Consider the following 26,815-nt stretch of genomic DNA (forward strand, 5'->3'; position numbering starts at 1 on the left):
CCGATACACCCCCAGGAAAGGCAGGGGGAGAGAGGCCGTCACTGCCCGCTTCTCTCCCCCTGCCTTTCCTGGGGTCTAGAGCGCTGCTGCCGGCCCTTCTCTCCCCCTAGCTATCGGCGCCGCTGCCCGTTCTGTCCGCCTGACTATCGGTGCCGGCGCCCCATTGCCGGCGCTGATAGCCAGGAGGAGAGAAGGGTCAGCGGCACCGATTGCCGGCGCCGCTGCCCCGTTGCCTCCCCCCATCCCCGGTGGCATAATTTCCTGGTTCGGGTCCGCGCTGCTGCAGGCCTCCGGCGTGCGTCCCCGGCGTCGTGGCTATGCGCTGCACGGCGCGGCGCATGACGTCAGTGCGCCGCGCCGTGCATAGCAACGACGCAGGGGACGCACGCCGGAGGCCTGCAGCAGCGCGGATCCGACCCAGGTAATTATGCCACCGGGGATGGGGGGAGGCAACGGGGCAGCGGCGCCGGCAATGGGTGCCGCTGCCCCTTCTCTCCCCCTGGCTGTCGGCGCCTCTTCTCTCCCCCTGGCTATCGGTGCCGGCAATGGGGCGCCGGTACCGATAGTCAGGGGGACAGAACAGGCAGTGGTGCCGATAGCCAGGGGGAGAGAAGGGCCGGCAGCAGGGCTCTAGACCCCAGGGAAGGCAGGGGGAGAGAAGCGGGCAGCGACGGCCTCTCTCCCCCTGCCTTTCCTGGGGGTGTATCGGCGTATAACACGCACATAGACTTTAGGCTAAAAATTGTAGCCTAAAAAGTGCGTGTTATATGCCGATAAATACGGTATATATATATATATATATATATATATATATATATATATATATATATATAGATATATATATATATATATACACACACACACACACACACAGTCATGGCCGTAAATGTTGGCACCCCTGAAATTTTTCTAGAAAATGAAGTATTTCTCACAGAAAAGGATTACAGTAACACATGTTTTGCTATACACATGTTTATTCCCCTTGCGTGTATTGGAACTAAACCAAAAAAGGGAGGAATATAAGCAAATTGGACATAATGTCACACCAAACTCCAAAAATGTGCTGGACAAAATATATATATACTTTATATATATATATATATATATATATATATATATATACATATACACACATGAAACCAGTAATATGTTTTTTGTTTTTTTTTAAACACACAAAATGATTCTATGGTTATATTCTTGTCAATGTCATAACAACTCTAAAAATGAAAGTCATGCAACTGCTTTACATTACTCATTTGTCAAGAACAAGTCCCTTTGATAGCAAGAGGTACAAGAATAGTATATAAATGTGTCAGTTCTATGTACATCTGTATATGCACTTGTCTATTTCCAAGACAGAATGTTTGAGAAAATGTATCATTCCCCTGAGTCACCATTTCTTTTTGCTTTCCAGCTCACTGACAAAAGTGGATAAATCATCACACTCCAGAATTTTCAACAGACCAAGCAAGGATAAGGATTGTTTGTTATCAGAGGCGCAAGAGCAGGAGAATTCTAGACAAACTGGTAAATATATAATAAATCATTGGTCATTCCTTAGGACAATAGGACTTTTAAATACAATTCTTTCTACTCACAATATATTAATCTCCTGCACTTTATTAAGAATGTTAAAAAACTGGAAGGATGACAGTGTATTCACTTTGTTGTTGCCCTTAGTCTAAGCACTAGACGTCTGCAATGTATTGGGAATGTTATATAGAGGTACTTTGGTGAAGTTAGTTTTCGCATGTTAAGTCATTAAAATCAAATTTTTTTGAATATTTTACTTTAAAACAATATAAGCACACCAATTTTTCTAAAGGTTTACTTTAAACAGGGATAAATGTAAGTATCCACATTAGTAAGTGTGTAGAGAGCTTCTGAATTTGTGAGAAGGGTGGAAGGATGCCCTGTTTTCTGTTTTAACAGTACAAACATATCCTCATTTCCTTATGTTACACCTTCCAATTTATCTGGTTTGGAGTTGTCAGCCCTGTAATGGCCACAGAGTGACCCAGAGAATCATCTTCTGCTGAGGACAGCCTTTGCGGAGACAGCAGTGGAGCTTGCAGAGGGTTGAGACCGCCAGACAGCCACAGTCAGAAGAGTCAGCTGTGAGGATGGGCAATGACCAGTGGGGATTGATAGAGAAAAAAGCAAATGCGCTCCTTGTGGAGTAACGTAGGTGGTAATGGTAAGAAAAGAAGATAGGGGGATTCAATACCGCTGACCAGATAAGGTTGTGTAACAACATACACAACAATGGTACAGGTGTGTAGTTATATAGGGTCTATCTGCAGCCTTCCTGGATAAGAGTAGGATAATGTATAAAAAAAGCTTTGTTTAAACCAGGATTAGTGGTGTTGTTAAGGACACAGGACTTACAGGATCAGGCTAATATCCATCAGACTTTATTACCAATAATGCAACGCGTTTCACTGTGCATGCGCAGTTAAACGCGTTGCATTAGTGGTAAAAAGTCTGATGGATGTTCCCCAGATCCTGTGAGTCCTGTGTCCTAATCAGTGCCACAAATCCTGGTTTAAATAAAGCTTTTTTTCTACAGTGGGGATTGATCAGAACCTCCCCATGGAGTTATAATGCAGAGACTTTGTGTGCCAGGAAACCAAAACCACAGCTGAAGCCATCAACTTTATTTGAACTGTGTTTTGGAACAAAGAACTGGGCTTCAGCATTGAAAACTGCTTAGGCCTCCTCCAAACAGGACTATGAGCTCCATTATTAGCTCTCTGATTCTGTTAAAATGACTTTAGTGGACACAAAAATCCTGCATTTCAGGGTTTCTTTCTTCTCTTAAATCCTGCAAAATAAGTGGCATCTAACGTAACCCCAACACACCCCATTTAAAGTGAGTGGGACCTCTTGGTGTCTCTTTTGACAAACTCAGTCCGGCCCTATTATCAGCATCTGTAACAGAGCTCCTGAACTGAATTTAGTAATGCTAATGTGAACATAGCCTTAGCAGATGTAAACTGTAAATATTTTGCTCATTCACACATCCGTTCTCTTTTTAATGCGGAATGCATAACAATTTCTGCTTTAAAGACAGTGCGGTTTCACATTCAAAATCATCACCCTTTCAGTAGAAAACAATGAAAAAAATGTGTGTCTTCAGCTTAAAGCTCTCGCTTATACTGTGTTAAGGGTTAACACAACATCATATCATTTCAAGGGCATTTTATATTCTTTTCATCCTTGAAGAAAACCATTCAGTTGATACACTGTCCCCTTAGAAAAGGACACAATTGAACTTCAAGAGCGAAAGAACTGTTCATGTTTGCAGCCTTATTATTCCTTTAATATGAACTTTGCTCAGTGAAGTTTTTCTGGTTTCTGACTACAAGGACTTTACATGGATCCAAGGTCATTTGAAGAACAGCAATGTTTTGCTGACACTTTTGACAGCAATACAAGTTGCTTATTACATCTTGGCAATTGTGGTATAAAAGCATTGCTACTTACAAATAAACCCAGTCAGCTTTAGAACAGAAACAGTTATTTACAGAGGAAATATCACTTCTAAGCCTTCACACACAAGCCTGTATTTGGAGCATGACCCCAGCAACTATATATACAGTTTACAATATTACACAGGATTCTGCTAGAAATAAGTTGGGTTAACTTCTGCCACTAGAAGGGACATCACACATTATGAAAGACATCAAATAGAGGACATTATATACTGTTCTTTGGGTAGTGCAGGAATCTCACTGTAATTCACCCTTCCACAAGGAGCAGTGGAATTCCCAGGTTTGGGAAATGGTAGCATAGTCAGGGAACGCCTGGGATCAGAACCAGGAGAAGAACAACAGATATCAGGTGAGGCAGAAACCCGGCCAAATTCAAGGTTAGAGCCAAAACCAGGAGTCAAGAACAGGTTCAAATACATGGTAAGAATTACCAGACACAGGATTGTACATTAACTGCATGTAAGGGGGATAGAATGAAAGTCCCTTTTAAATAGGCCACCAGGCTCATTGTCAGCCAGGAGAAACAGCTGCCCTATCAACCTGATACTAACAATTGTGCAGTATGGGAGAACTGCAGCCAGGCTCTGCAGAGTTGTGGCAGAGATGATATTAAGACATTGATTGAAAATGTTTTTTCTAGACCAGACAACACTCTTAACACTTTTATGACCTACCGACCTGAGGAAGAGAAGTAGAAAATTCTTAAAATGCGCTGTCTGCTAGCTTTTAATGGAATAAAACTATTTTTTTGTTTTATCGTGGTCCATGATTGCTTGTCACCACTACCAGGACAGTGCCATGTGGGATATTACCTTAATGTAGCCAACAGTTAACAATGGCTCATTACAGTCAAAGTGTATGTTTGCACCCCATTTTATCACAAAGCCTACATATATACGTGACAATGATTGAACGAGCCCTTACAGATACACACAGGGCAGTCATCAAGGCCTGCCCCCAAGTTGCTCCAGTAGGTAGTGGCCCCAGGTAGGTAGTGCCCCCAGGTATGTACTGCCCCCACTAGGTTGTGCCCCCCAGATAGGTCCTCTTAAAAAATAGAGGTTATTCCCCCTAGTAGGTACTGCCCCCAGGAAGTATGTAGTAGGTTGTTCCCCCCCATAGGTAGGTAGTAGGTGATGACCCCAGTAGCTAGTGCCCCCAGGTAGGTAAAGCTCCCAGTAGTAGGTAATGCCACCCTGGTAGATAGTGCTCCCCAGGTTGGTAATAAAACCCAGGTAGGTAAAGCCCTCAGGTAGGTTGTGCCCCCAGTAGATAGTGCTCCCATGTAGGTAATGCCCCCAGTAGTTAGTGGCCCCATGTAGGCCATGCCCCCAGGTAGGTAGTGCCCCCAGATAGGTCATCTAAAAAAAATTCCACTCACCGTTCCGCAGGTCCTGCACTTAGGCCGAGCTTCGGAGCTTAGGAGCCTTCGGAGCACCACAGGATTTCTCTGGCAGGCTGCATGATGAAATTACGTCATCACGTGGCCTGCAGCATTAGTCTATGCTCCTGTATGTAGATTGCATATGCTATTTGCATACTGTACATACAGAAGCAGGAGACCGTTGTATAAACAGTGGTCTTTTGCTTCTGTGCTGGGGCTGCTGCAGGGGTGTGTGCCTTCCAGACAGCAGCCCTGGATACACAAAATATGTTTAAGTATAGAACAAGCCTTTGGCTTAAGTATAGAACAAGCCTTCCGTAGCATTTAGCATACATACATGTTGAATTGGTGATCATACTCTTGGATACATTATATAGGTACTGAACTACTAAGTGAAAATAAAGGGTGACTATAACATATTATACTAGTAAAGCAGTATTTCAAAATATAAGTGATTCAGTTCGAGCCATTCCATTCATCTCTGTGCTACCTACCTGCAGTCGCTTCAAACATGGACCAGTATTCTATAATATTGTGTGATCACTCCCCAGGCTGTTCCCTAAAATAATAGTTAAACTATCCTGAAAGAATCTTCAGCAACTTGGTCTGTGTTTGACTGTGATCAGGAACGTTTAACTACAAGAGATTATGTGAAAATGATGAATTGCATTTAGAAGTCTGCCAAAGGCATGTTGTGCATGAGCTGTGAAAAATCAAATAAATACAATAAAGAAAGATATTCACTGAATGTGGAATTGGAGAAAGCATTGTGAGTGTGTATTCTTATTGAGGCACACAATATATCTTCTTATTGGCCGCTTTATGCATCATCAGGCATGACTGTTTTTCCTTTCAGTCTTCCTTGACATGACCCTCCATTTAAATGAACAAAGATGATATAAACCTTTGTATCCTTATTTGATTATCTGCAGATAAATCCAGTTTTCCACCACTCATCTGCTACTATATGAGCCAAATCAAATGGATGACAAAAGTGCTGAAGCATCCCCAGCTCAGAGTGTGCCTGCGGGTACTCTCGTCCTTCTGTGCTTATACTTTTTTTCCATTTACAGTCTTTACATTTGATCTCTATCTCTTTCAAGCTCCGCAGTGCAGACAATCACCACTGTAAACATGAATGCCAGTGTCAGGGCATTTTATTGATACACATGAAACTGAACAATCCCATTTACAGCTCTTTTCAATTTTCCTCGCTTTTAACAGTATAATCATTCAGGGTACAATAGACACAGGAAAAATAGAATTTTGCCAGTCTATCAAGGATGGCAGCAATTATATACGGAGAAAGCCTCTTACTTTTGAAGTAAGGAGAAATTATGTTTGAAATTTTTTTTTTTTATAAATATTTAAAGAGGGTTTGTCCTTAGGAAAGGCTTATTTGCACTTGGACATTTGTATGATGTCTTAAAATAAACAAGTAGGTGTAACTGCACCCAAGTAATGGCTCCCAAAGTGCTTACCAAGGGTCAGAGGTAGCACCCTTAAGGTAACCATACACATACAATACTTGATGGCTGAATAACCAACCCGCCATGTTCCCCGATCCCCCCATATGTGTGAACACTAAACCATTCACGTGTTCTATGTGAAATGAGTGTGGGTACGCCACTTAAAAACCAAGAACAAAGGGATAAAGTAGCTGAAATCCAATGTCTGATCCTTTTTTGCCTCAGCATCATATGTTGTTCTAGTGGTGGGTGGACACCATATACATTAGACAGCGGGCTGAATTTGGTGGGTTAGATTGACATTTCTCTGATGTGTATGGGAGTCTAGGTCTCCAGAGAAATCCATGTTACAACTTCTAGCTCTGCCTTTTGTCTGATTTGGCTCAGAGGTTTGTCATATGTGGCCAGTTATTTTCCAACTTAACTTAATAGTCAATGCTCTGGAGTGTTTTTTTGTGAACTCAATTGCTTCTTTAGTTATTGTAAGCAGTTTTAAGAAATGTAATAAGTATCTAAAGCCCAGTTTGATAAGTTTTCTTCAATATATCCTTCAAAACAATTGTCTAGAAAGTAAACCATTGTGAATATTCAGTTCCTTAGGTGTAGTGCTTTGTTTGTCATACATGTGTGTTTGTGGGATTTTGTTACCAATATACTAAATATTTCTGTTGCAGTATCACACTGTTATACCTATGACTGCATTGGGTTGCTCTTGTTTGCAGAGTAATGAAATGCAGTTCTTTAACATGTTCAACATGCAGTGATATGGTATTGCCATAGCTACCAAGGCACTATACAAATTAAGGATCAGAAAAAACACTTTTATTAAACATGAAGGTTAAATGTATTCTTCCTCGGTGCATTGTCTTTAAAGGGGTACTCCGGTGAAAAACTTTTTTTTTTTTAAATCAACTGGTGCCAGAAAGTTAAACATATTTGTAAATTACTAGCTGCTGAATACTACAGCGAAAATTCTTTTCTTTTTGAAACACAGAACTGTCTGCTGACATCACAAGCACAGTGCTCTCTGCTGACATCTCTGTCCATTTTAGGAACTGTCCAGAACAGCATATGTTTGCTATGGGGATTTCCTTTTACCCTGGACAGTTCCTAAAAATGGAGAGATGTCAGCAGAGAGCACTGTGCTCGTGATGTCAGCAGACAGCTCTGTGTTTCAAACGGAAAAGAATTTCCACTGTAGTATTCAGCAGCTAATAAGTACAAGAAGGATTAAGATTTTTTAATAGAAGTAATTTATAAATCTGTTTAACTTTCTGGCACCAGTTGATTAAAAAAAAAAAAAGTTTTTCACCGGAGTAACCCTTTAATGAGTGTCACTAAACGTGTCCTTTAAAGTAAATTTTTATCAGATAGAAAACAACATTGAAATCTACTTAATCCCTCAACTTTCATTTATAGTTATGCTGTATATACTATTTATTTAGATACTTGAGAATATGCAATATATACTGTATATTAGGATATCCCCACTTCCTACATTCATCTCTAATTCTCAGATACTACACAACTTCAACTTTACTATTGACAACCACCAGTCAAGTCACTCACTATGCACACAACTTTTTTTTTGTGTGCCTACCCTGTCTTCTAATTCCTTCCCTCATTCCATGCAATTATCCATACCTTGAAATTCTTTCTGGAAACTTCTCTCTAGCAACAAGCATATAACTGGACTAAAAGGTTTCCCAGTCGATACTTCAACACCACCTCTACTGGACATTGGTTAGAGTTCTTTATTCGTTCCCCTGACCTTAATTGTATCAATTCCCTGTATTTATTCCCAGATAAATACACTTGTATGGACAGAGTTACTACCTAATATATCTTGTTACCACTGTTTCACTTGTCTGTGCTGAACTATCTTTTGTAATTGCTACAATGTATCTGTTCAGTATTGATCTGTGTAAAGCTTTACAAAATCTTATGGCACTATATAATTAAAAAATTACTATAATTTAAATAAACTTTGACATGTTGTACAGACATGTGAAAATTTTAGATCAGTCAGGGTCTCAGTGCTGATACCCCCTCCGATTATTAGTTATAGTTAGGTTAAGCTTGTTCAATGCACTATATTCCATGACCCACCATTTAGTCTGACAGATTGCAGAAGACGGGCTCCATTGTCTGTGTATGGAGCCCATCTCCTTCAATCAGTTGGACTAAGAGGAAAGCCGGGAGTAAAGTGTGCTGCTGCACACTTCATACTATATCTAGTGATCGGAGGGGGTCTCAGAGCACCAAGACCCTGACTTATCTAATCTTTTGACTTGCCTGTGTAACATCTCAAAAGTTTATTTAAATGACAGTAACATTTTAAGTAAAAACATTACTAGTAAATGAGCATGCTTCTTTTATAATGTATTAACAATTTGTATTTTTTTTACAGGTATGCTTCCTGCAGATAACACCCTTACCCATGATGTAATGGCTGATCTAATAGACGAGTCTAAAGAGCCTAAGGAAAACTTGGAATTTGAAGGCAATAATGAGCAAATGTTAATGGTTTCTGGTTTGATTACCGTATTAAATCAGGGTGAGGAAACGCTCATAGGAGAAGATGTAAGCGACCGCCATCAGATAGATTCTATGCCAGGTGTAAAAGATGACAGTGATGACCTGAACACAGGGTTGGCAGAAAAATCAGGTTTCATGGGCCTGGATACAAAGGCAGGGGTTGAAAAAGAACTCTTCATTAGAGAAGATTTAATGTTGCAAACAACCAGTTCTGATTCTGAGCACTCTGATAGTGACCAAAGATTTAACAATGGCAATTTTCAGCAGACTGAAAATACAGAACACGAAGGAAACTTTGACCAGAATCTGCAAGATACCTTTCCTGATGTTTTGGTGAGCAGTAATGATCATGGAATAGCTGGAGATCAAGCGGGATACAATTATGAAAAGGACTCGCTAAAAAATCCTGAACAAGAACTAGATTACACAAATGACAGTACATATATTAATACTAATGATGACACGGGTGAGCATGATGATAACCACCAGGAAACTGAGGAAAATTTCTAAAGAGTCAAAAAAGCTTGTAAGGGAGAACATGTCAACTTAACTTTTTAATAAAGTTAAAGCACATCCTGTCATACATTGTTTTCATGTAATACTCAAAAAATGAATACATAAAATACATATGTAAAAGCCACTCTGGAGCTTTGATGTCTTTATATTTGTGTGTGAGAACCCAGTGTTATAGCTACATGGGGGTAGCAGTCACATCTTGGCCCTTACCTGTGGGGTCCAGTACAAGGCCTGACTGGGACAAAAAATAGGCCTGGGCATTTTAGAATAAGCAGCCCATTATTTTTTGGGAGTCCAAATGCTTGGACCCCCATTGATCACCTAATTTCAAGTGACTCTACAGCTGTTGCAAAGCTAGAATTCCCATCATGTCTGGAGAGCATCTGGCATTATGGGAGTTGTAGTTTTGTAACAGTTGTAGAGCCACAGATCTGGGTACAGCATCACCCATCATCACTGCAGAACTTACAAGTGACTACAGCTCAGATGGGACAGTCAGGAGAACACACAATGATATCAGTGACCTGAGTGATGTCTTCTCTGTTGGTCCAGGCACCATGTCTTCCAGCTACATCTTCCCTGCAGAGTGTGACGCCCGGACATCATTGGCTCCTCACTTTGTCAGCAGATCTACATCCTCTATATGAAAAAAATAAATCACTATAATACTGCTAGACACTGTGCAACCTGAATATATTCCTGACACACATTGAACCCATATTACTAATACTGCCACACACTGTTTCTTCTCAGGCTGAATTCTACCCATGCACTATCCTCCTTCATCTCCCATCTCCAGACCCCTCTGTCCACCTCCATGCCCCTCCTCTAGACCCCTCTTTCCTCCTCCTTCCTCCTCATCCAGACCCTCTTTCTCCTTCTCCACCAGACCCCTCTGTCCTCCTTTATCTTCCTCCTCCTCGAGACCCATTTGTCCTCCTCCTCCCTCCTCCTCCAGACCCCACTGTCCTCCTTCATCATCCTTCATACTCCTCCTCTTCCAGACCCCTCTGTTCTCCTCCATCCTCCTCCAGATCCCTCTGTCCTCCTCCAGATCCCTCTGTCCTTCTCCAGATCCCTCTGTCCTCCTTCATCTTCCTCCTCCTCCAGACCCCAATGTCCTCCTCCAGAACCCTTTGTCCTTCTCCATCCTTCTTCTCCAAACCACTCTGTCCTCCTCTATCCTCCTCCAGAACCCTTTGTCCTTCTCTATCCTTCTCCAAACCACTCTGTCCTCCTCTATCCTCCTCTAGAACCCTTTGTCCTTCTCCATCCTTCTTCTCCAGACTCCTCTGTCATTCTCCTCCTCCAGACCCCTCTGTCCTCCTCCTCCTCAAGACCCCTTTGTCCTCCTCCTCCTCCAGACCCCTCTGTCCTCCTCCATTCTCCTACTCCAGACCCCTCTATCCTCCTTCATCCTCCTTCTCCAGACCCCTCTGTCCTCCTCAATGCTCTTTCTTCAGACTCTGCTGTCCTCCTCTGTCCTCCTGCTCCAGAACCCTTTGTCCTCCTCTATCCTTTTTCTCCTCCTCTTCCAAACCCCTCTTTTACCTACTCCTACAGACTCCTCCGTCCTCCTCCAGAGCGCTCTCTCCCCCCTACCCCAGACTCCTGAAGCCATGATTACATGGTGTAATTTGTAGGGAATGTCAGCACAGAAAACACATATGGACATTCCGCACATTCTAATAATCTTGCACGCAGTAGAACTGTGCAGAAATGCACTCGTAGATAGCAAGGCATTTCCGAGCGAAATAGCAATGCATTTCCGAGCGAAATCCGCAAAAGAATATTCTTTTAGCAGATGCCGGAATGGCTTGTCCGATGGATTGCTTGCGGAATGACTGACTCAAAGTAGGACGAGCAGGAGCATCTGGAGTGCCAGAAGATGGGCATGATACACAGCTCCCTTCGGCTGAGGTGGTGGAGCCTTGGCTGGCTAAAACAAGGAGCAGCATGCCACTGGGTGATGCAGCAGGCTGGACCACCACATAGGAGCCACGGTTCTCCCAGGCTGCTGTATGGTGACGCTGCATATGTTGACGCAGGGCCGTGGTGTCAACATTGGGACCCTGGCCACCCTTCACCTTCTGCCGACACATCTTGCATGTGGCCAGGTTAACATCCTCCGGATGCTTGATGAAAACCTGCCACACTGCCAAGTAGAGGATTTTCCCACCAACAGTCCACACTGATTGACTGCTACTGCCTCTGACTCCAGGACCCCCTGTTCCACTATCTCCCGGGAAGGTAGGCTGCCACGAAACAGGTGGTCTACCCCGGGCACGTTTGGCTCAAGACTTTCCACTTCTGCCACCTCAGCTGCTGCCTCACGGCAACCTGCAACCCTTTTCTCCTGATGATGATGAGGCCCCTTCGGCACCCGGATCGAATAACGGCAATATTCGCATTAGAATGGGAATCCAATTTTTCCTGAAATTTGTAACGAATTCAGATTCGTCAGATTCGATTCTCTCATCCCTTGTGATCTCCTATACTGGATAACAACACACTTTAAGGCCCGTATCCAGTATGCTGCAAAATATAGAGCAGTCTGTCTGCATACAGACAGATGACGGCTATTTAAATTTTAGATTTTTTAGTAAAATTAACATTTTTGTTAATAAATGTATATTTAAAAAAGTAATTTTATCAATAGTACGACAAAATATAAAAAGTTTTTCATAATGACCGTTCCCCTTTAAATTTCTTGTCCATAAACTTTCTCCTTTTGACACTAAAAAGAGAAAAAAGGGAAATTTTAGCTACAAGGTTGGATGCTAGGTTGGTGCTGTAATAGTTTTGAGTATATTTGCTGGCAGAAGAGCACGGACTGCAAAGAGCAGGCTGTATTCTGTGTATCAGAACAATGGAAAAAAGAAAGTTGCCTCCAGCTCTTCCAAGGAAAACGGTGCTTGTAGTATAAAAAAATTGAAAAAGGTTGACATAAATCATAAAACAGGAGCAAAATCCAATGCGTTTCGAGCTACATGTAACTCTTAATCATGGCTACATATAGCTTGAAACGTGCTTGCATTTATCTTTTCTTTTATGATTGATGTCCACCTTTTTCTGTTTTTAATGCATACAGATTAAATGTTTGATGTTTTAATACTATAAGCATCATTTTCCTTGGAAGAGCTGGAGGCAACTTTCTTTTTTCCTTTGTTCTGATAGATAATATATATATATATATATATATATATATATATATATATACACACATCATACATACACACATCCATACATACATAACACACACACATATATATATATATATATATATATATATATATGTACACGCACACACATCATATATACCTAAATACAAACATCATACATACTATATGCATACATACATACAAATCATACACATATAATACATACAGACACACATCGTACATAAATACATAATATATACACACATCATACATACATAAGACATACATACACACTTCATACTAATATCTATCATACATCCCACCCCCCTCCCATCCTTGGTCACCTTATCTCCAGTCCGCGCACTCTCCTGACCTGCAACCACCATGTTGGGGTCAGAGGCAGGGCGCACTGACTCCCATCTTCTGCAGTATACTTTGCAGCCTCCTCCACTTCTTCCTCACACCCAGGTATGGCTTCTCGGCGCCAGGAGTTGTGGGCAGGGCCATCTAAGGGGGTGTAAGCAGATGTGCGCACAGCAGCCCCTGTGTCCCTGCCCTTAAAGCAGCAGTGTGCGCATCCGGAGAAGGGGGGGGGGGGGGGGCAAAGCAGCCGGAGCCTCAAACTAGAAAAAATAAATACATTTTTAAACATTGCGCCGAGACAGATGGCTCACTGAATGGCCCAGCCCTAGACCAGTATGCTTCCAATCCAGAATAAAAAAGATACAGTGTGTAGGCACAGAGACTTAGGGAATGTTCGCAAACACTTTAGGAAATTTGCAAAGCGAAAGATCGCACTAAAGCTTTGTATCTTGCTGCTGTATAGTGTATGTAAAAGTTAGTATACTAAAGGTGCATCTTGCAGTCTCCGTCATAGGAACAAGAATTTAAAAAATATTGTATTGGCCTTTGATTCATTGCACAATGATAAAGTCAGGATACACTGGACTACCTCATTTACAAATAAAAAAGATATAAATCCTATAAAATACAGTATGTAATGACATATTGTATACTGGTACATTTGTTATGTTGTGGACCCAATGAATTAGCTGCCCCATTGCCCAATAACGTTAGGCTTACCGTCTTGGAAAATCACATTTGATGGTACATACCTGTCATATTTAAATGTTACTTCTTAAATTCTTAATCCCCGTAAGAACTGCCTAGGTTGCCAATAAAGGAGCATTTTTTTTAGCTCTATGGACAATATTTTTCATTGTCTTTAGACAGTTTTTTCTGTCTACAAAAGGCGCAAAAAAGGCGCAAGCAGGGTTTATTTGCACCTTTTGGATTACACATTTCTGCAGATTTTGAGTTGCAATCCACTGATTTAGGCAATACACATGATATGGAAGGGTTTTATGAACTATGCATTTTTGTGAAAAGGCGCAAAAAAGGCGCAAAGCCACTGAAAAGTCTCTAAAACTACACCAACCCAGACTTAGCTTAGTTTTTTGGTGTGAAGAAAGAAATTTCCGAAAATGTGACCTGCACAAAATGTATCAAATGCTCTGTGAACATTTAATAAATTTGGCGCTCCTACACAATACCAGCACACATAAAAAGGTGTAAAAAAAATGCTTCACTTACACCAAAAATGATAAATGCCGGCCTATGTTTCTTCAAATGTTGTCATATAACTGGATTATTTGCCCTAATCATTTCCTCAATTTTTTTTTGTCTTGTAAAAATATCAGCACACAAAGGAATCGGCAGTATTTGATTGTCTAAGAGTCTACTGTGTATCCCCGGAGATGGAAGGAATAAATTAGCTTCTATTCACTCACATGAGAGTTGGAGAATTTTATAGCATTTCCAGTATTACTAACTACACGCTGATTTACAGTAATTCTTTCCATTTCATTTCTAATTGAACATTTCCCACAGGATTAACTCTGACAGTGTGATCTGAGGTCTCTAGTTTAAAGTAAAAAGCAAGGCAGATTGCATGACTTCAAGGCAAAGATAGAGACATTTTTGGAAGGGAATTGGAAATCAATACATATCATCCCTATGCACTGAGCTCCATTCAACTGTGTTGGTTGTACTGGAGAGCACTGGAACTACACAGAGAGTCTGCAGATTTGGCAGAAATGCAAAATACAATGACAGTCATTGAACTTATTGCCATTTTATGAATATTAATGTCAAGTAAGATTATGAAGAAGTGCTAAATTTTAATGCAAAGACAAGATTACTGCAGTCTTCAAAATTGAATTTCCAAGCACTCATCTACTATGAGAGGTATAATGTATAATATTTCTTGGGCACTGGCAAGCATCCTTAGAATTATTTTAACTCACCTCCAATATACATATACAGTATACATAAAGTATATTCAGCAGACAATGGAAAGAGACAATGTTTTTTACTTTTATATAGTATTTTTACTTTCAATGTGCATTGGCTCAGTTATTAGATGGAAGTATAAGATTTCTCTGGCAAATACGTGTAGTTGAATCCTAAGCAATGCTGACCTCTGACCTCAGAATTGTTAAAAGTAAAGAGTCTTAAAGGGGTACTCTGGTGGAAAACCTTTTTTTTTTTTTTTAGTCAACTGGTGCCAGAAAGTTTTGTAAATTACTTCTATAAAAAAATTTTTTAATCCTTCCAGTACTTATTAGCTGCTGAATACTAAAGAGGAGATTATTTTCTTTTTGCAACACAGAGCTCTCAGATGAATCATGAGCATAGTGCTCTCTGCTGACATCTCTGTCTATTTTAGGAACTGACCAGAGCAGCATATGTTTGCTATGGGGATTTTCTCCTACTCTGGACAGTTCTTAAAATGGACAGATATGTCAGTAGAGAGCACTGTGCTTGTGATTCAGCAGAGAGCTCTGTGTTCCAAAAAGAAAACAATTTCCTCAGTATTCAGCAGCTAATAAGTACTGGAAGGATTCCGATTTTTTAATAGAAGTAATTTACAAATATGTTTAACTTTCTGGAACCAGTTGATTAAAAAAAAAGTTTTCCACCGGAGTACCCTTTAAGGACTATCATGGTTTCAGCAAATGAAGGCTGTTCATAATACAGTGGGGATCAAAAGTTTGGCCACCCCAGGTAAAAATTTGTATTAAATGTACATAAAGAAGCAAAGGAAAGATGGAAAAATCTCCAAAAGGCATCAAATTACAGATTAGACATTCTTATAAAATGTCATCAAAAGTTAGATTTTATTTCCATAATTTACACTTTCAAAATAACAGAAAACAAAAAAATTGCTTCTGCGAAAGTTTGGGCACCCTGCAGAGTTAAAGGGGTACTCCGGTGAAAACCTTTTTTCTTTTAAATCAACTGGTGGCAGAAAATTAGACCTATTTGTAAATTACTTCTATTAAAAAAATCTTAATCCTTCCAGTACTTATTAGCTGCTGAATGCTACAGAGGAAATTCCTTTCTTTTTGGAACTCTGATGACATCACGAGCACAGTGCTCTCTGCTGACATCTCTGTCCATTTTAGCAACCGTGCATAGCAGATGTATGCTAAGGGCAGCATGGTGGCTCAGTGGTTAGCACTGCTGCCTTGCAGTGCTGGGGCCTTGGGTTCAAATCCCACTAAGGACAACAATAAATAAATACTTATCATTATTATTATTATTAGAATAACGTCAGCAGAGAGCAGTGTGTTCTTGATGTCATCAGAGAGCATTCCAAAAAGAAAAGAATTTCCTCTGTAGTATTCAGCAGCTAATAAGTACAGAAAGGATTAAGATTTTTTAATGGAAGTAATTTACAAATATGTTTAACTTTCTGCCACCAGTTGATTTAAAAGAAAAAAGGTTTTCACTGGAGTACCCCTTTAATATCTTGTACTGCTCCCTTTGGCAAGCATCACAGCTTGTAAATGCTTTTTTTTTTTTTTAAGCTAGGCAAGAGTCTTTCAATTCTTGTTTGAGGTATCTTTGCCCATTCTTCCTTACAAAAGTCTTCCAGTTCTTTGAGATTTCTGTGCTGTCTGTCACGCACTGCTCTTTTAAGGTCTATCCATAGATTTTCAATTATGTTGAGGTCAGGAGATTGTGAAGGCCATGGCAAAACCTTCAGTTTACGCCTCTTGATGTAATCCCCCGTGGATTTTGAGGTGTGTTTACAATCATTATCCATTTGTAGAAGCCATCCTCTCTTTAACTTCAGCTTTTTCACAGATGGCATTAAGTTAGCATTCAAAATTTGCTGACATTTTTTTAAATCCGTTTTTCCTTCTACTCGTGAGATGTTCCATGTGCCACCTGCTGCAATACAACCCCAAAGCATGATTGATCCACCCCCATGCTTAACAGTTGGACAGAGGTTCTTTTCATTAAATTGTGTTCCCCTTCTTCTCCAAATGTACCTTTGCTCATTCCGGCAAAAAATTTAATTTTAACCTCATCGGTCCATAGAACTTGTTTCCAAAATGCATCAAGCTTGTCCATATGTACATTTGCAAAGTTCAAACGCTGATTTTTGTGGTGAGGATGTAGAAGAGGTTTTCTTCTGATGACTCTTCCATGAAGACCATATTTGTACAAGTATCTCTTTATAGTGGAATAGTGTACCACAACTTCAGTGTTTGCCAGATCTTTCTGGAGGGATTGTGCAGTCAAACGTGGGTTTTGAATAGTTTTTCTCACAATCCTGCGAGCTGTTCTGTCTGATATTTTTCTTTGTCTTCCAGATCTTGCTTTAACTTCCACTGTTCCTGATGACTGCCATTTCTTAATTACATTCCGCACAGAGGATATTGACATCTGAAAACGTTTTGCTATCTTCTTATAGCCTTCTCCCGCTTTGTGAGCGTCAACTATTTTCAGTTTCAGTTTTCTCGACAACTGCTTAGAAGAACCCATGGTGCTGATTGTTGGGGCAAGGTCAGATGAGTCTGGGCATTTAAAACCTTTGAGATTGACATCACCAGGTCTTCCCAGATGATGATTGAGAACAATCCATGACACTGGCAGGTTTCAGATTTGCAAAGGGGGCAGTGCATGCTATAAATTCTGCAGGGTGCCCAAACTTTTGCAGATGCCATTTTTTTGTTTTCTGTTATTTTAAAGTGTAAATGATGGAAATAAAATCTAACTTTTGTTGACATATTATACGAATGTCTCATTTGTAATTTGATGCCTTTTGGAGATTTTTCCATCTTTCCTTGGCTTCTTTATGCACATTAATACAAATTTTTAAGTGGTGTGTCAAAACTTTTGATCCCCACTGTATTTATTATTTATATTTATTGTTTACTTTTTATTTGTTATTTATTTACTGTATTTATTTTTTTAACTTTATTTTTTTTTTTTACTGTCAATGTTTCACTGATATGCAGATCAGATCAGACTTTGCCTCGTACAGAGCCTGATTGGTTTCCGTAACCAGGGGCCGTCCTTGGTTGCCATGGATACTAATGAGTCCCCCGCAATGCAATCGCGGGAGCTCCCTCCCTCTGTCACCGGCGATCGGTGCTGCAGTCACATTGACTGCAGCACTGAAGAGGTTAACTGTCAAGATCAGAATGCAGCTCCGCTCCTGACAGTTGCGGCGAGTGCCCGATAAAATGCAAAGTGTCAATGACAAGCCATGGGAGAGCAAAAACTCAGAAGATGGTAGAGGTCAGGGATGGGCAGACGAAGACAGAGACTAACTGAGGTTAGCACCCATAGATGAATAGACCAAGTTGGAAACAAGACTTTGTTAGTGGGCACAGGCAAAAAAAGGAAGTCAGAGATCTGGCAACAACATCAGAGCAAGGATCCAAGATAACAGGAGCCAAAGAATCAGAAAAAGGTGGAAACTTAAGGAAGTTTGAGACAGATGGAACAATGTGATTATGCACCACACTGAAAAGGCTTTTCTTTAATTTCTTTTAAGTTAAAACTAATTTATGTTGTTTGCTAGGAATATTTCTTGTGCACAAATAAATTTACCTGATTTTCTCTCCCTTACACAAAAAAACAATATCAAACCATGTCTTTTTAATCTAGTGGGTAAAAGCATTCTAATAATACCCAACAATATTCTAGTTTTTATGTTCCCCTCTATCAAATATGCACAGTAGAGATGAGCGAACTTTTCAAAAATTTGATTCGGCCGATTCGTCGAATTTTCCGAAAAAGTTTGTTTCTATCCAAATTTTTTTCGCTGTAAATCTATATTAAAAAAGGCTATTTTTAGCCTACATACAGCCTCTATAGGGGTATAGAACACTTTGCTGTGTTCTAAAACGCATATGGAGTGTGCTGGGGTAGTGAAATAATACTGTTATTCAGAATAACATGCAGATTACCAGCATCGCTTTTAGAATCACTGCCGCACAGCAGCACAATGACAGAGTCTGGTGGTGGCATCAGTGTCAGGAGACCATATAGTGACTGAATGACATAGTGTGGAGGTGATGGCAGCATGAGGAGACCATATAGTGGCTGAATGGCACAGCGTGGAGGTGTTGGCAGCATGAGGACACCATATAGTGGCTGAATGGCACAGTGTGGAGGTGTTGGCAGCATGAGGAGACCATGGAGTGGCTGAATGGCACAGTGTGGAGGTGTTCGCAGCATGAGGACACCATATAGTGGCTGAATGACGCAGCCTGGAGGTGATGGCAGCATGAGGAGACCATAGAGTGGCTGAATGGCACAGTGTGGAGGTGTTCGCAGCATGAGGACACCATATAGTGACTGAATGGCACAGCGTGGAGATGTTTGCAGCAGGAGGAGACCATATAGTGGCTGAATGACACAGCATGGAGGTGTTGTCAGCATGAGGAGACCATATAGTGGCTGAATGACACAGCATAGAGGTGTTGGCAGCATGATGAGACCATATAGTGGATGAATGGCACAGCCCGGAGTTGCCAGCAGCATGAGTAGGCACTAGGCCTTCACAATCCCTAAGATTAAAAGATGAATTAAGAAATTTAAACCGAAGATTTTGGAAAGCGGGTGCTACCTATGAGAAAATAAAAAATTCCCAGACCCTGGCCTCACAGCAGCATCAGTAAACCATATATTGCCTGAATGACACAGCCTGGAGTTGACTGATGCACGAATACACAACAGAGCTTCACAATTCCCCCCAAAAAACAACACAATTTAAGAAATGTTTTAAAAAGATTTTGGATAGTGGGTGCTACATATGAGAAAATTTGAAATTCCCAGACCCAGGACCCAGAGCGGCATCAGTAACCCATATATATCCTGAATGACACAGCCTGGAGTTGGCTGATGCACGAGTACACACCAGGGCTTCACAATCCCCCCCAAAAAACAACACAATTTTAGAAAGTTTTGAAAAAGATTTTAGATAGCAGGTGCTACCTCTGAGAAAATGTGAAATTACCAGACCCAGGACCAGCAGCGCCATCATTTTTCTATTTGAAAATTAAAACAAACTTTGAGTGTCCTGGACCCCATCGTGTGGGTACAAAGGACCAAATCCAACAAGCCCCCACAGCAACATCAGTAAAGCATATATTGCCTGAATGACACAGTCTGAAGTTGGCTGATTCACCAGTACACAGCAGGGCTTCACAATTCCCCCTAAAAAACACAACAATTTTATACATTTTTGAAAAAGATTTTGTATAGCGGGTGCTACCTATGAGAAAATTTGAAATTCCCAGACCCAGGCCCCAGAGCGGCATTAGTAAACCATATATTGCCTGAATGACAAAGCCTGGAGTTGGCTGATGCACGAGTACACAGCAGGGCTTCACAATCCCCCCCAAAAAACACAACAATTTTATAAATTTTTGAAAAAGATTTTGGATAGCGGGTGCTACCTATGAGAAAATTTGAAATTCCGAGACCCAGGCCCCACAGCGACATCAGTAAACCATATATTGCCTGAATGACACAGCCTGGAGTTGGCTGATGCACAAGTACACAGCAGGGCTTCACAATCCCCCCCAAGAAACACAACAATTTTATAAATTTTTGAAAAAGATTTTGGATGGCGGATGCTACCTATGAGAAAATTTGAAATTACCAGACCCAGGCCCCACAGCGGCATCAGTAAACCATATATTGCCTGAATGACACAGCATGGAGTTGGCTGATGCATGAGTACACAGCAGGGCTTCACAATCCCCCCAAAAAACACAACAATTTTATACATTTTTGAAAAATATTTTGGATAGTGGGTGCTACCTATGAGAAAATTTGAAATTCCCAGACCCAGGCCCCACAGCAGCATCAGTAAACCATATATTGCCTGAATGACACAGCCTGGAGTTAGCTGATGCACGAGTACACACCAGGGCCTCACAATCCCCTCCCCCCCAAAAAAACAACAATTTTAGACATTTTTGAAAAAGATTTTTGGATAGCGGGTGCTACCTATGAGAAAATTTGAAATTCCCAGATCCAGGCCCAGCAGCGCCATCATTTTTTTATGTGGAAATTAAAAAAAAAACTTTGAGTGTCCCGGACCCCATCGTGTGGGTACGAAGGACCAAATCCAACAAGCCCCCACAGCAACATCAGTAAAGCATATATTGCCTGAATGACACAGCCTGGAGTTGGCTGATTCACGAGTACACCGCAGGGCTTCACAATTTCCCCCAAAAAACACCACAATTTTAGAAATTTTTGAAAAAGATTTTGGATAGCGGGTGCTACCTATGAGAAAATTTGAAATTCCGAGACCCAGGCCCCACAGCGACATCAGTAAACCATATATTGCCTGAATGACACAGCCTGGAGTTGGCTGATGCACAAGTACACAGCAGGGCTTCACAATCCCCCCCAAGAAACACAACAATTTTATAAATTTTTGAAAAAGATTTTGGATGGCGGATGCTACCTATGAGAAAATTTGAAATTACCAGACCCAGGCCCCACAGCGGCATCAGTAAACCATATATTGCCTGAATGACACAGCATGGAGTTGGCTGATGCATGAGTACACAGCAGGGCTTCACAATCCCCCCAAAAAACACAACAATTTTATACATTTTTGAAAAATATTTTGGATAGTGGGTGCTACCTATGAGAAAATTTGAAATTCCCAGACCCAGGCCCCACAGCAGCATCAGTAAACCATATATTGCCTGAATGACACAGCCTGGAGTTAGCTGATGCACGAGTACACACCAGGGCCTCACAATCCCCTCCCCCCCAAAAAAACAACAATTTTAGACATTTTTGAAAAAGATTTTTGGATAGCGGGTGCTACCTATGAGAAAATTTGAAATTCCCAGATCCAGGCCCAGCAGCGCCATCATTTTTTTATGTGGAAATTAAAAAAAAAACTTTGAGTGTCCCGGACCCCATCGTGTGGGTACGAAGGACCAAATCCAACAAGCCCCCACAGCAACATCAGTAAAGCATATATTGCCTGAATGACACAGCCTGGAGTTGGCTGATTCACGAGTACACCGCAGGGCTTCACAATTTCCCCCAAAAAACACCACAATTTTAGAAATTTTTGAAAAAGATTTTGGATAGCGGGTGCTACCTATGAGAAAATTTGAAATTCCCAGACCCAGGCCCAGCAGCGCCATCATTTTTTTATTTTAAATTTAAAACAACCTTTGCGTGTCCCCGACCCTAGCAAGTGGGTACGAAGGACCAAATCCAACAAGCCCCCACAGGGCTCATGTGGCCGTGAGATGTAGGTGCAATGTCTCCATTGCCCTGACCGGCCATTGTTTCCAAGACTTCTCGCCAAGGCAAACTATGTGAAGAACAGCTTGACACAGCCGTGACCTGCCCACATGGTATGCTGAAGGGCCACTGAGACTTGTCCGGGCAGTGGAGGCTTAAGACACAGTGGAGGATGTGGAGGCAGAGTAGCACACTGTCACAGGACCAACGGGCTGACAGAGTGTAGCAGGAAGCAGCATTGAGTACACACCTGGGCTTCAGAATCCCAAAGAAAAAAACATTTAAAAAAAATGTTTAAGAATATTTAGGACAGCGGGTGCTACCTATATATTGCCTGAATGACACAGCATGGAGTTGGCTGATACATGAGTGCACACTAGGGCTTCACAATCCCCCCAAAAATAACACAACAATTGTAGAAATTTATGAAGAAGACTTTTGGATAGCGGGTGCTACCTATGAGAAAATTTGAAATTCCCAGACCCAGGCCCAGCAGCACCATCAGTAAACCATATATTGCCTGAATGACACAGGCTGGAGTTGGCTGATGCATGAGTACGCACCAAAGCTTCACAATCCCTAATAAAAAAGACAAACATTTTTGACGAAAAATTTTAAAGAAAATTTAGGACAGCGAGTGCTCTCTATATATTATCAGAATGACGCAGCCTGCAGTTGGCTGCAGCATGAAGAGACCATTCAAATGTGTGATTTTTTTTATTTGAAATTTTTATCAAAATTTGTGTCCCGGACCTTGCCGTGTGGGTACAAAGGACCTAATCTCACAAGCACCCACAGGGCTCATGTGGCTGTAAGATGTAGGCGCAACGTCTCCATAGCCCTGAATTTGAAAATTTTGTGAAAGAAAATTTACCACTATGTTAAAGTAGAATATGTCACGAAAAAACTGTCTCGGAATCAGAATGATAAGTAAAACCATTCCGGAGCATTCCAGGGTTAATAACCCCTTACATTGCACAATCAATCACGAGATCGAGCAATAACAGGTGTGTTATGCCCTCAGATGTCCGGGGCTGCACGCGTGCTACTCTGAACGGACCAGCGTGTGTCTATCTTTCACCGACCGGTGCAGGTAACCCACTGAACCCTGTTCGCGATAGGGATCAGGGATTGCAATTATTTGTCATAAGCTCTGGTTCATTGAGTCCCTGCCCTTTGTACATACCGCATGTCTCTACTACCGATTGGATGGTTTAGTGAGGTCCTCGGATCGTCCCCGGCAGGGGTAGGAGAAGGCCCTGGCCGAGCGCCGAGAATTTAAAGATCATTGTTGAAATTTGCATTAAGCATGTATTAGCTACTGCAAAACTTCCAAAAATTAAAGGCCCAAGGCCAGAAGTGTCAGTGAGGCAAGTAGTTCCTGAAAGACACAGGATGAATCAGAAGCAGGCATTCACAGTACCCAAGAGGGTTTCATAACCCCTTACACTTAACGATCAATGTCGAAATTTGCATTAAGCATGTATTTAGCTACTGCTAAACATCCAAAAATTGAAGGCCCAAGGCCTGAGGCATCAGGGAGGCAAGTAATTCCTGAAAGACACAGAATGAATCAGGAGCAGTCATTCGCAGTACCCAAGAGGGTTTCATAACCAACCCCTTACATTTAAAGATCAATATTGAAATTTGCATTAAGCATGTATTTAGCTACTGCTAAACATCCAAAAATTGAAGGCCCAAGGCCTGAGGCATCAGGGAGGCAAGTAGTTCCTGAAAGACACAGAATGAGTCAGGAGCAGTCATTCGCAGTACCCAACAGGGTTTCATAACCCCTTACATTTAAAGATCAATGTTGAAATTTGCATTAAGCATGTATTTAGCTACTGCTAAACATCCACAAATTTAAGGCCCAAGGCCTGAGGCATCAGGGAGACAAGTAGTTCCTGAAAAACACAGGATGAGTCAGGAGCAGGCATTCGCAGTACCCAAGAGGGTTCATAACCCCTTACATTTAAAGATCAATGTTGACATTTGCATTAAGCATGTATTTAGCTACTGCTAAGCTGCCAAAAATTAAAGGCCCAAGGCCAGAAGCATCAGTGAGGCAAGTAGTTCCTGAAAGACACAGGATGAGCCAGGAGCAGGCAATCGCAGTATTAAAGAGGGCTTCATAACCCTAATTGATAACCCAAGAGGGTTTCATAATCAACCATAATTGGGAAATGTTGGTGTAGCAGCATGGTCAATCTATTCTGAGGCATCTGGCATTGGTGGCTGGAAATCCTGGCTGATCCATCCCTGATTCATCTTGACAAACGTCAGTCTCTCCACATTTTTAGTGGACAGACGAGTTCGCCTTGGGGTGACTATGGCCCCGACTGCACTAAACACCCACTCTGATGGCACACTACTGGCCGGGCAGGACCGCTTTTCCAGGGCAAACTCAGTTAGTTGCGGACATAAATCAAGTTTGGCTGCCCAGAAGTCCAGCGAATCTTCAATGGTTGTTGGCATGGTCATGTCAAGGTATGCCACCACCTGCTGCTTCAGGTCCTGCTCCATGTTTACCTGCTGCTGATGAGTTGCTTCACTATGCGGGTGAAGAAAGCTACTCATCAGCGACTGTAGACTCAGGCTGCTGCTGATTGAGCTGGTACTGCTCCTGCCACCCCTCCCCTCCCCAGCAGCCATGGCAGTGGAAGGTGAGCGCAGAGGGCCCCCCGAGTCAGACCTGCGAGTGGATGGACCATGTAGCCGATAGGCATCGGCCAAATTACTACGTAGAATCTCTCTGTAGTAGGTCAGTTTTTACTCCCTCTCAGTGGGTGTAAAAAAGGCCCCCATTCTGGGAAGGTAGCGAGGGTCTAATAAGGTGGAGATCCAGAAGTCATCCTGCTGACAAATTTTGACAATTCGGGGGTCACTACGCAAACAACTGAGCATGCATCGTGCCAGTTGCGCCAGTGATTCGGAGGGACTACCTGCCTCCATCTCCACTGCATACTGCCACGGTGTGTCTGGGTCCTCTGTCTCGCCTTCCTCATAACCCTCCAGCTCCTCTGGCCGCTCCTGCTCCTCCTCTCCTGTCCGATGACTAGAAACAGCGGCCATCTCATCCAACCTAAACTGTGCTCCGCTCTGCCCCTCATCATCCACCTCCTCCAGTTCAGCCCCCACAGGGCTCATGTAGCCTTGAGATGTAGGCGCAACGTCTCCATTGCCGTGACCAGCCATGGTTTCAATCATTTGTTGTAGGAAATGTAGGAGGGGAATTACGTCGTTCATGGCGTAATCCAAGCGACTTACAAATAATGTGGCTTCCTTAAAGGGCCTCAGGAAACGGCAGGTGTCACGTAGGAGCTGCCACTGGTTCACATTGAAGTTACACAGGGGAGTACTCCTATCTGCTTGGATCTTCAAGAAATCGGTGATGGCTTTTCTTTGTTCGTATAGTCTGTCCAACATATGGAGGGTGGAATTCCAACGTGTGGCAACGTCACAAATAAAACTATTTTGTGGGATACCATTCTGACGCTGCCGCTCAAGTAAGGTGTGCTTGGTGGTGTACGAGTGGCTGAAGTGCATGCACAGTTTCCTTGCCATTTTCAGGATGTTTTGAAAATGGGGTGAAGACTTGAGGAAGTGCTTGACAACCAGATTCAACACGTGTGCCATGCAGGGCGCATGTTTTACACTTCCTTGTCGCAGCGCGGACACAATGTTCTTCCCATTGTCGGTCACCATGGTTTCCATTTCCAGATTTCGTGGAGTAAGCCATACTCGGTTTCTTTACAAATGAACTTTAGCAGTTCCTCCCCTGTGTGACTCCATTCACCAAGGCAAACCATGTGAAGAACAGCTTGACACCGCCATGCCCTACACACATGGTACGATGAAGGGCCACCGAGATTTGAAGGCTGAGGACACGGTGGAGGATGAAGAGGCGGCGTCGCACACTGTAACAGGACCAACTGCCTGGGAGCGAGAGCATGGAGGATGAAGCGGTGTGACCTGTCCAAGTTGCTGTTGTGGCTGTGCAGGAACCACATTTACCCATTGGGCCGTAAAAGACATGTATTGTCCCTGCCCGTAGTTACAGCTCCACACGTCGGCGCTGCTGTGCAATTTTGAACACACCGACAGGCTCAAGGACTGGCCCACCTTCTCTTGTACAAACTTATGCAGGGCTGGTAATGCCTTCTTCACAAAGAAATGACGGCTTGGGACTCTCCACCTGGCTCGGCACAAGCCATCAATTCTCTGAAAGGTGAAGAGTCCACCACTTGAAAAGGGAGGGACTGCAATACCAGCAACTTGGACTGGAGCACATTCAACTTTTGCGCCGTTGGATGAGTGGGCGCATACTGTTGTCTCTTGGATATGGCTTCGCCGATGGATTTTTGGCGGAATGGCTGACTAAAAGTGGGAGAAGCAGGAGCGGCAGAAGGAGGGTTTGACACACAGCTCCCTTCGGCTGAGGTGGTGGAGCCTTGGCTGGATGCAAGAGGGAGCGGATGGCCACTGGGTGATGCACCAGGCTGGACCACTACATTGGAGCCACGGTTCTCCCAGGCCGCTTTATGGTGGCGAAGCATGTGTTGATGCATTGGGACACTAGCCACGCTTCACCTTCTGCAGACAGATCTTGCATGTGGCTACGTGAACCTCCTCCGAATGCCTTATGAAAAACTTCCACACCGCCGA

General features: G+C 42.4%; 1 protein-coding gene across 2 annotated transcripts in view; it reads left to right on the top strand.

The window, feature by feature from the left end:
* LOC130355786 (uncharacterized) overlaps positions 1–9,519 on the top strand; it is a 477,167-nt gene extending 467,648 nt beyond the window's left edge. For both annotated transcript variants that reach the window (XM_056556452.1, XM_056556451.1), the window contains 2 exons: positions 1,415–1,527; positions 8,758–9,519. In XM_056556452.1, coding sequence (XP_056412427.1) covers positions 1,415–1,527; positions 8,758–9,395 — 751 coding nt within the window. In that variant the 3' untranslated portion in view covers positions 9,396–9,519. The remainder of the gene's footprint in view (positions 1–1,414; positions 1,528–8,757) is intronic.
* Positions 9,520–26,815: the final 17,296 nt, after the last annotated feature.

Source organism: Hyla sarda, chromosome 2, assembly GCF_029499605.1.
Source record: "Hyla sarda isolate aHylSar1 chromosome 2, aHylSar1.hap1, whole genome shotgun sequence".
Lineage (NCBI taxonomy): Eukaryota > Metazoa > Chordata > Amphibia > Anura > Hylidae > Hyla > Hyla sarda.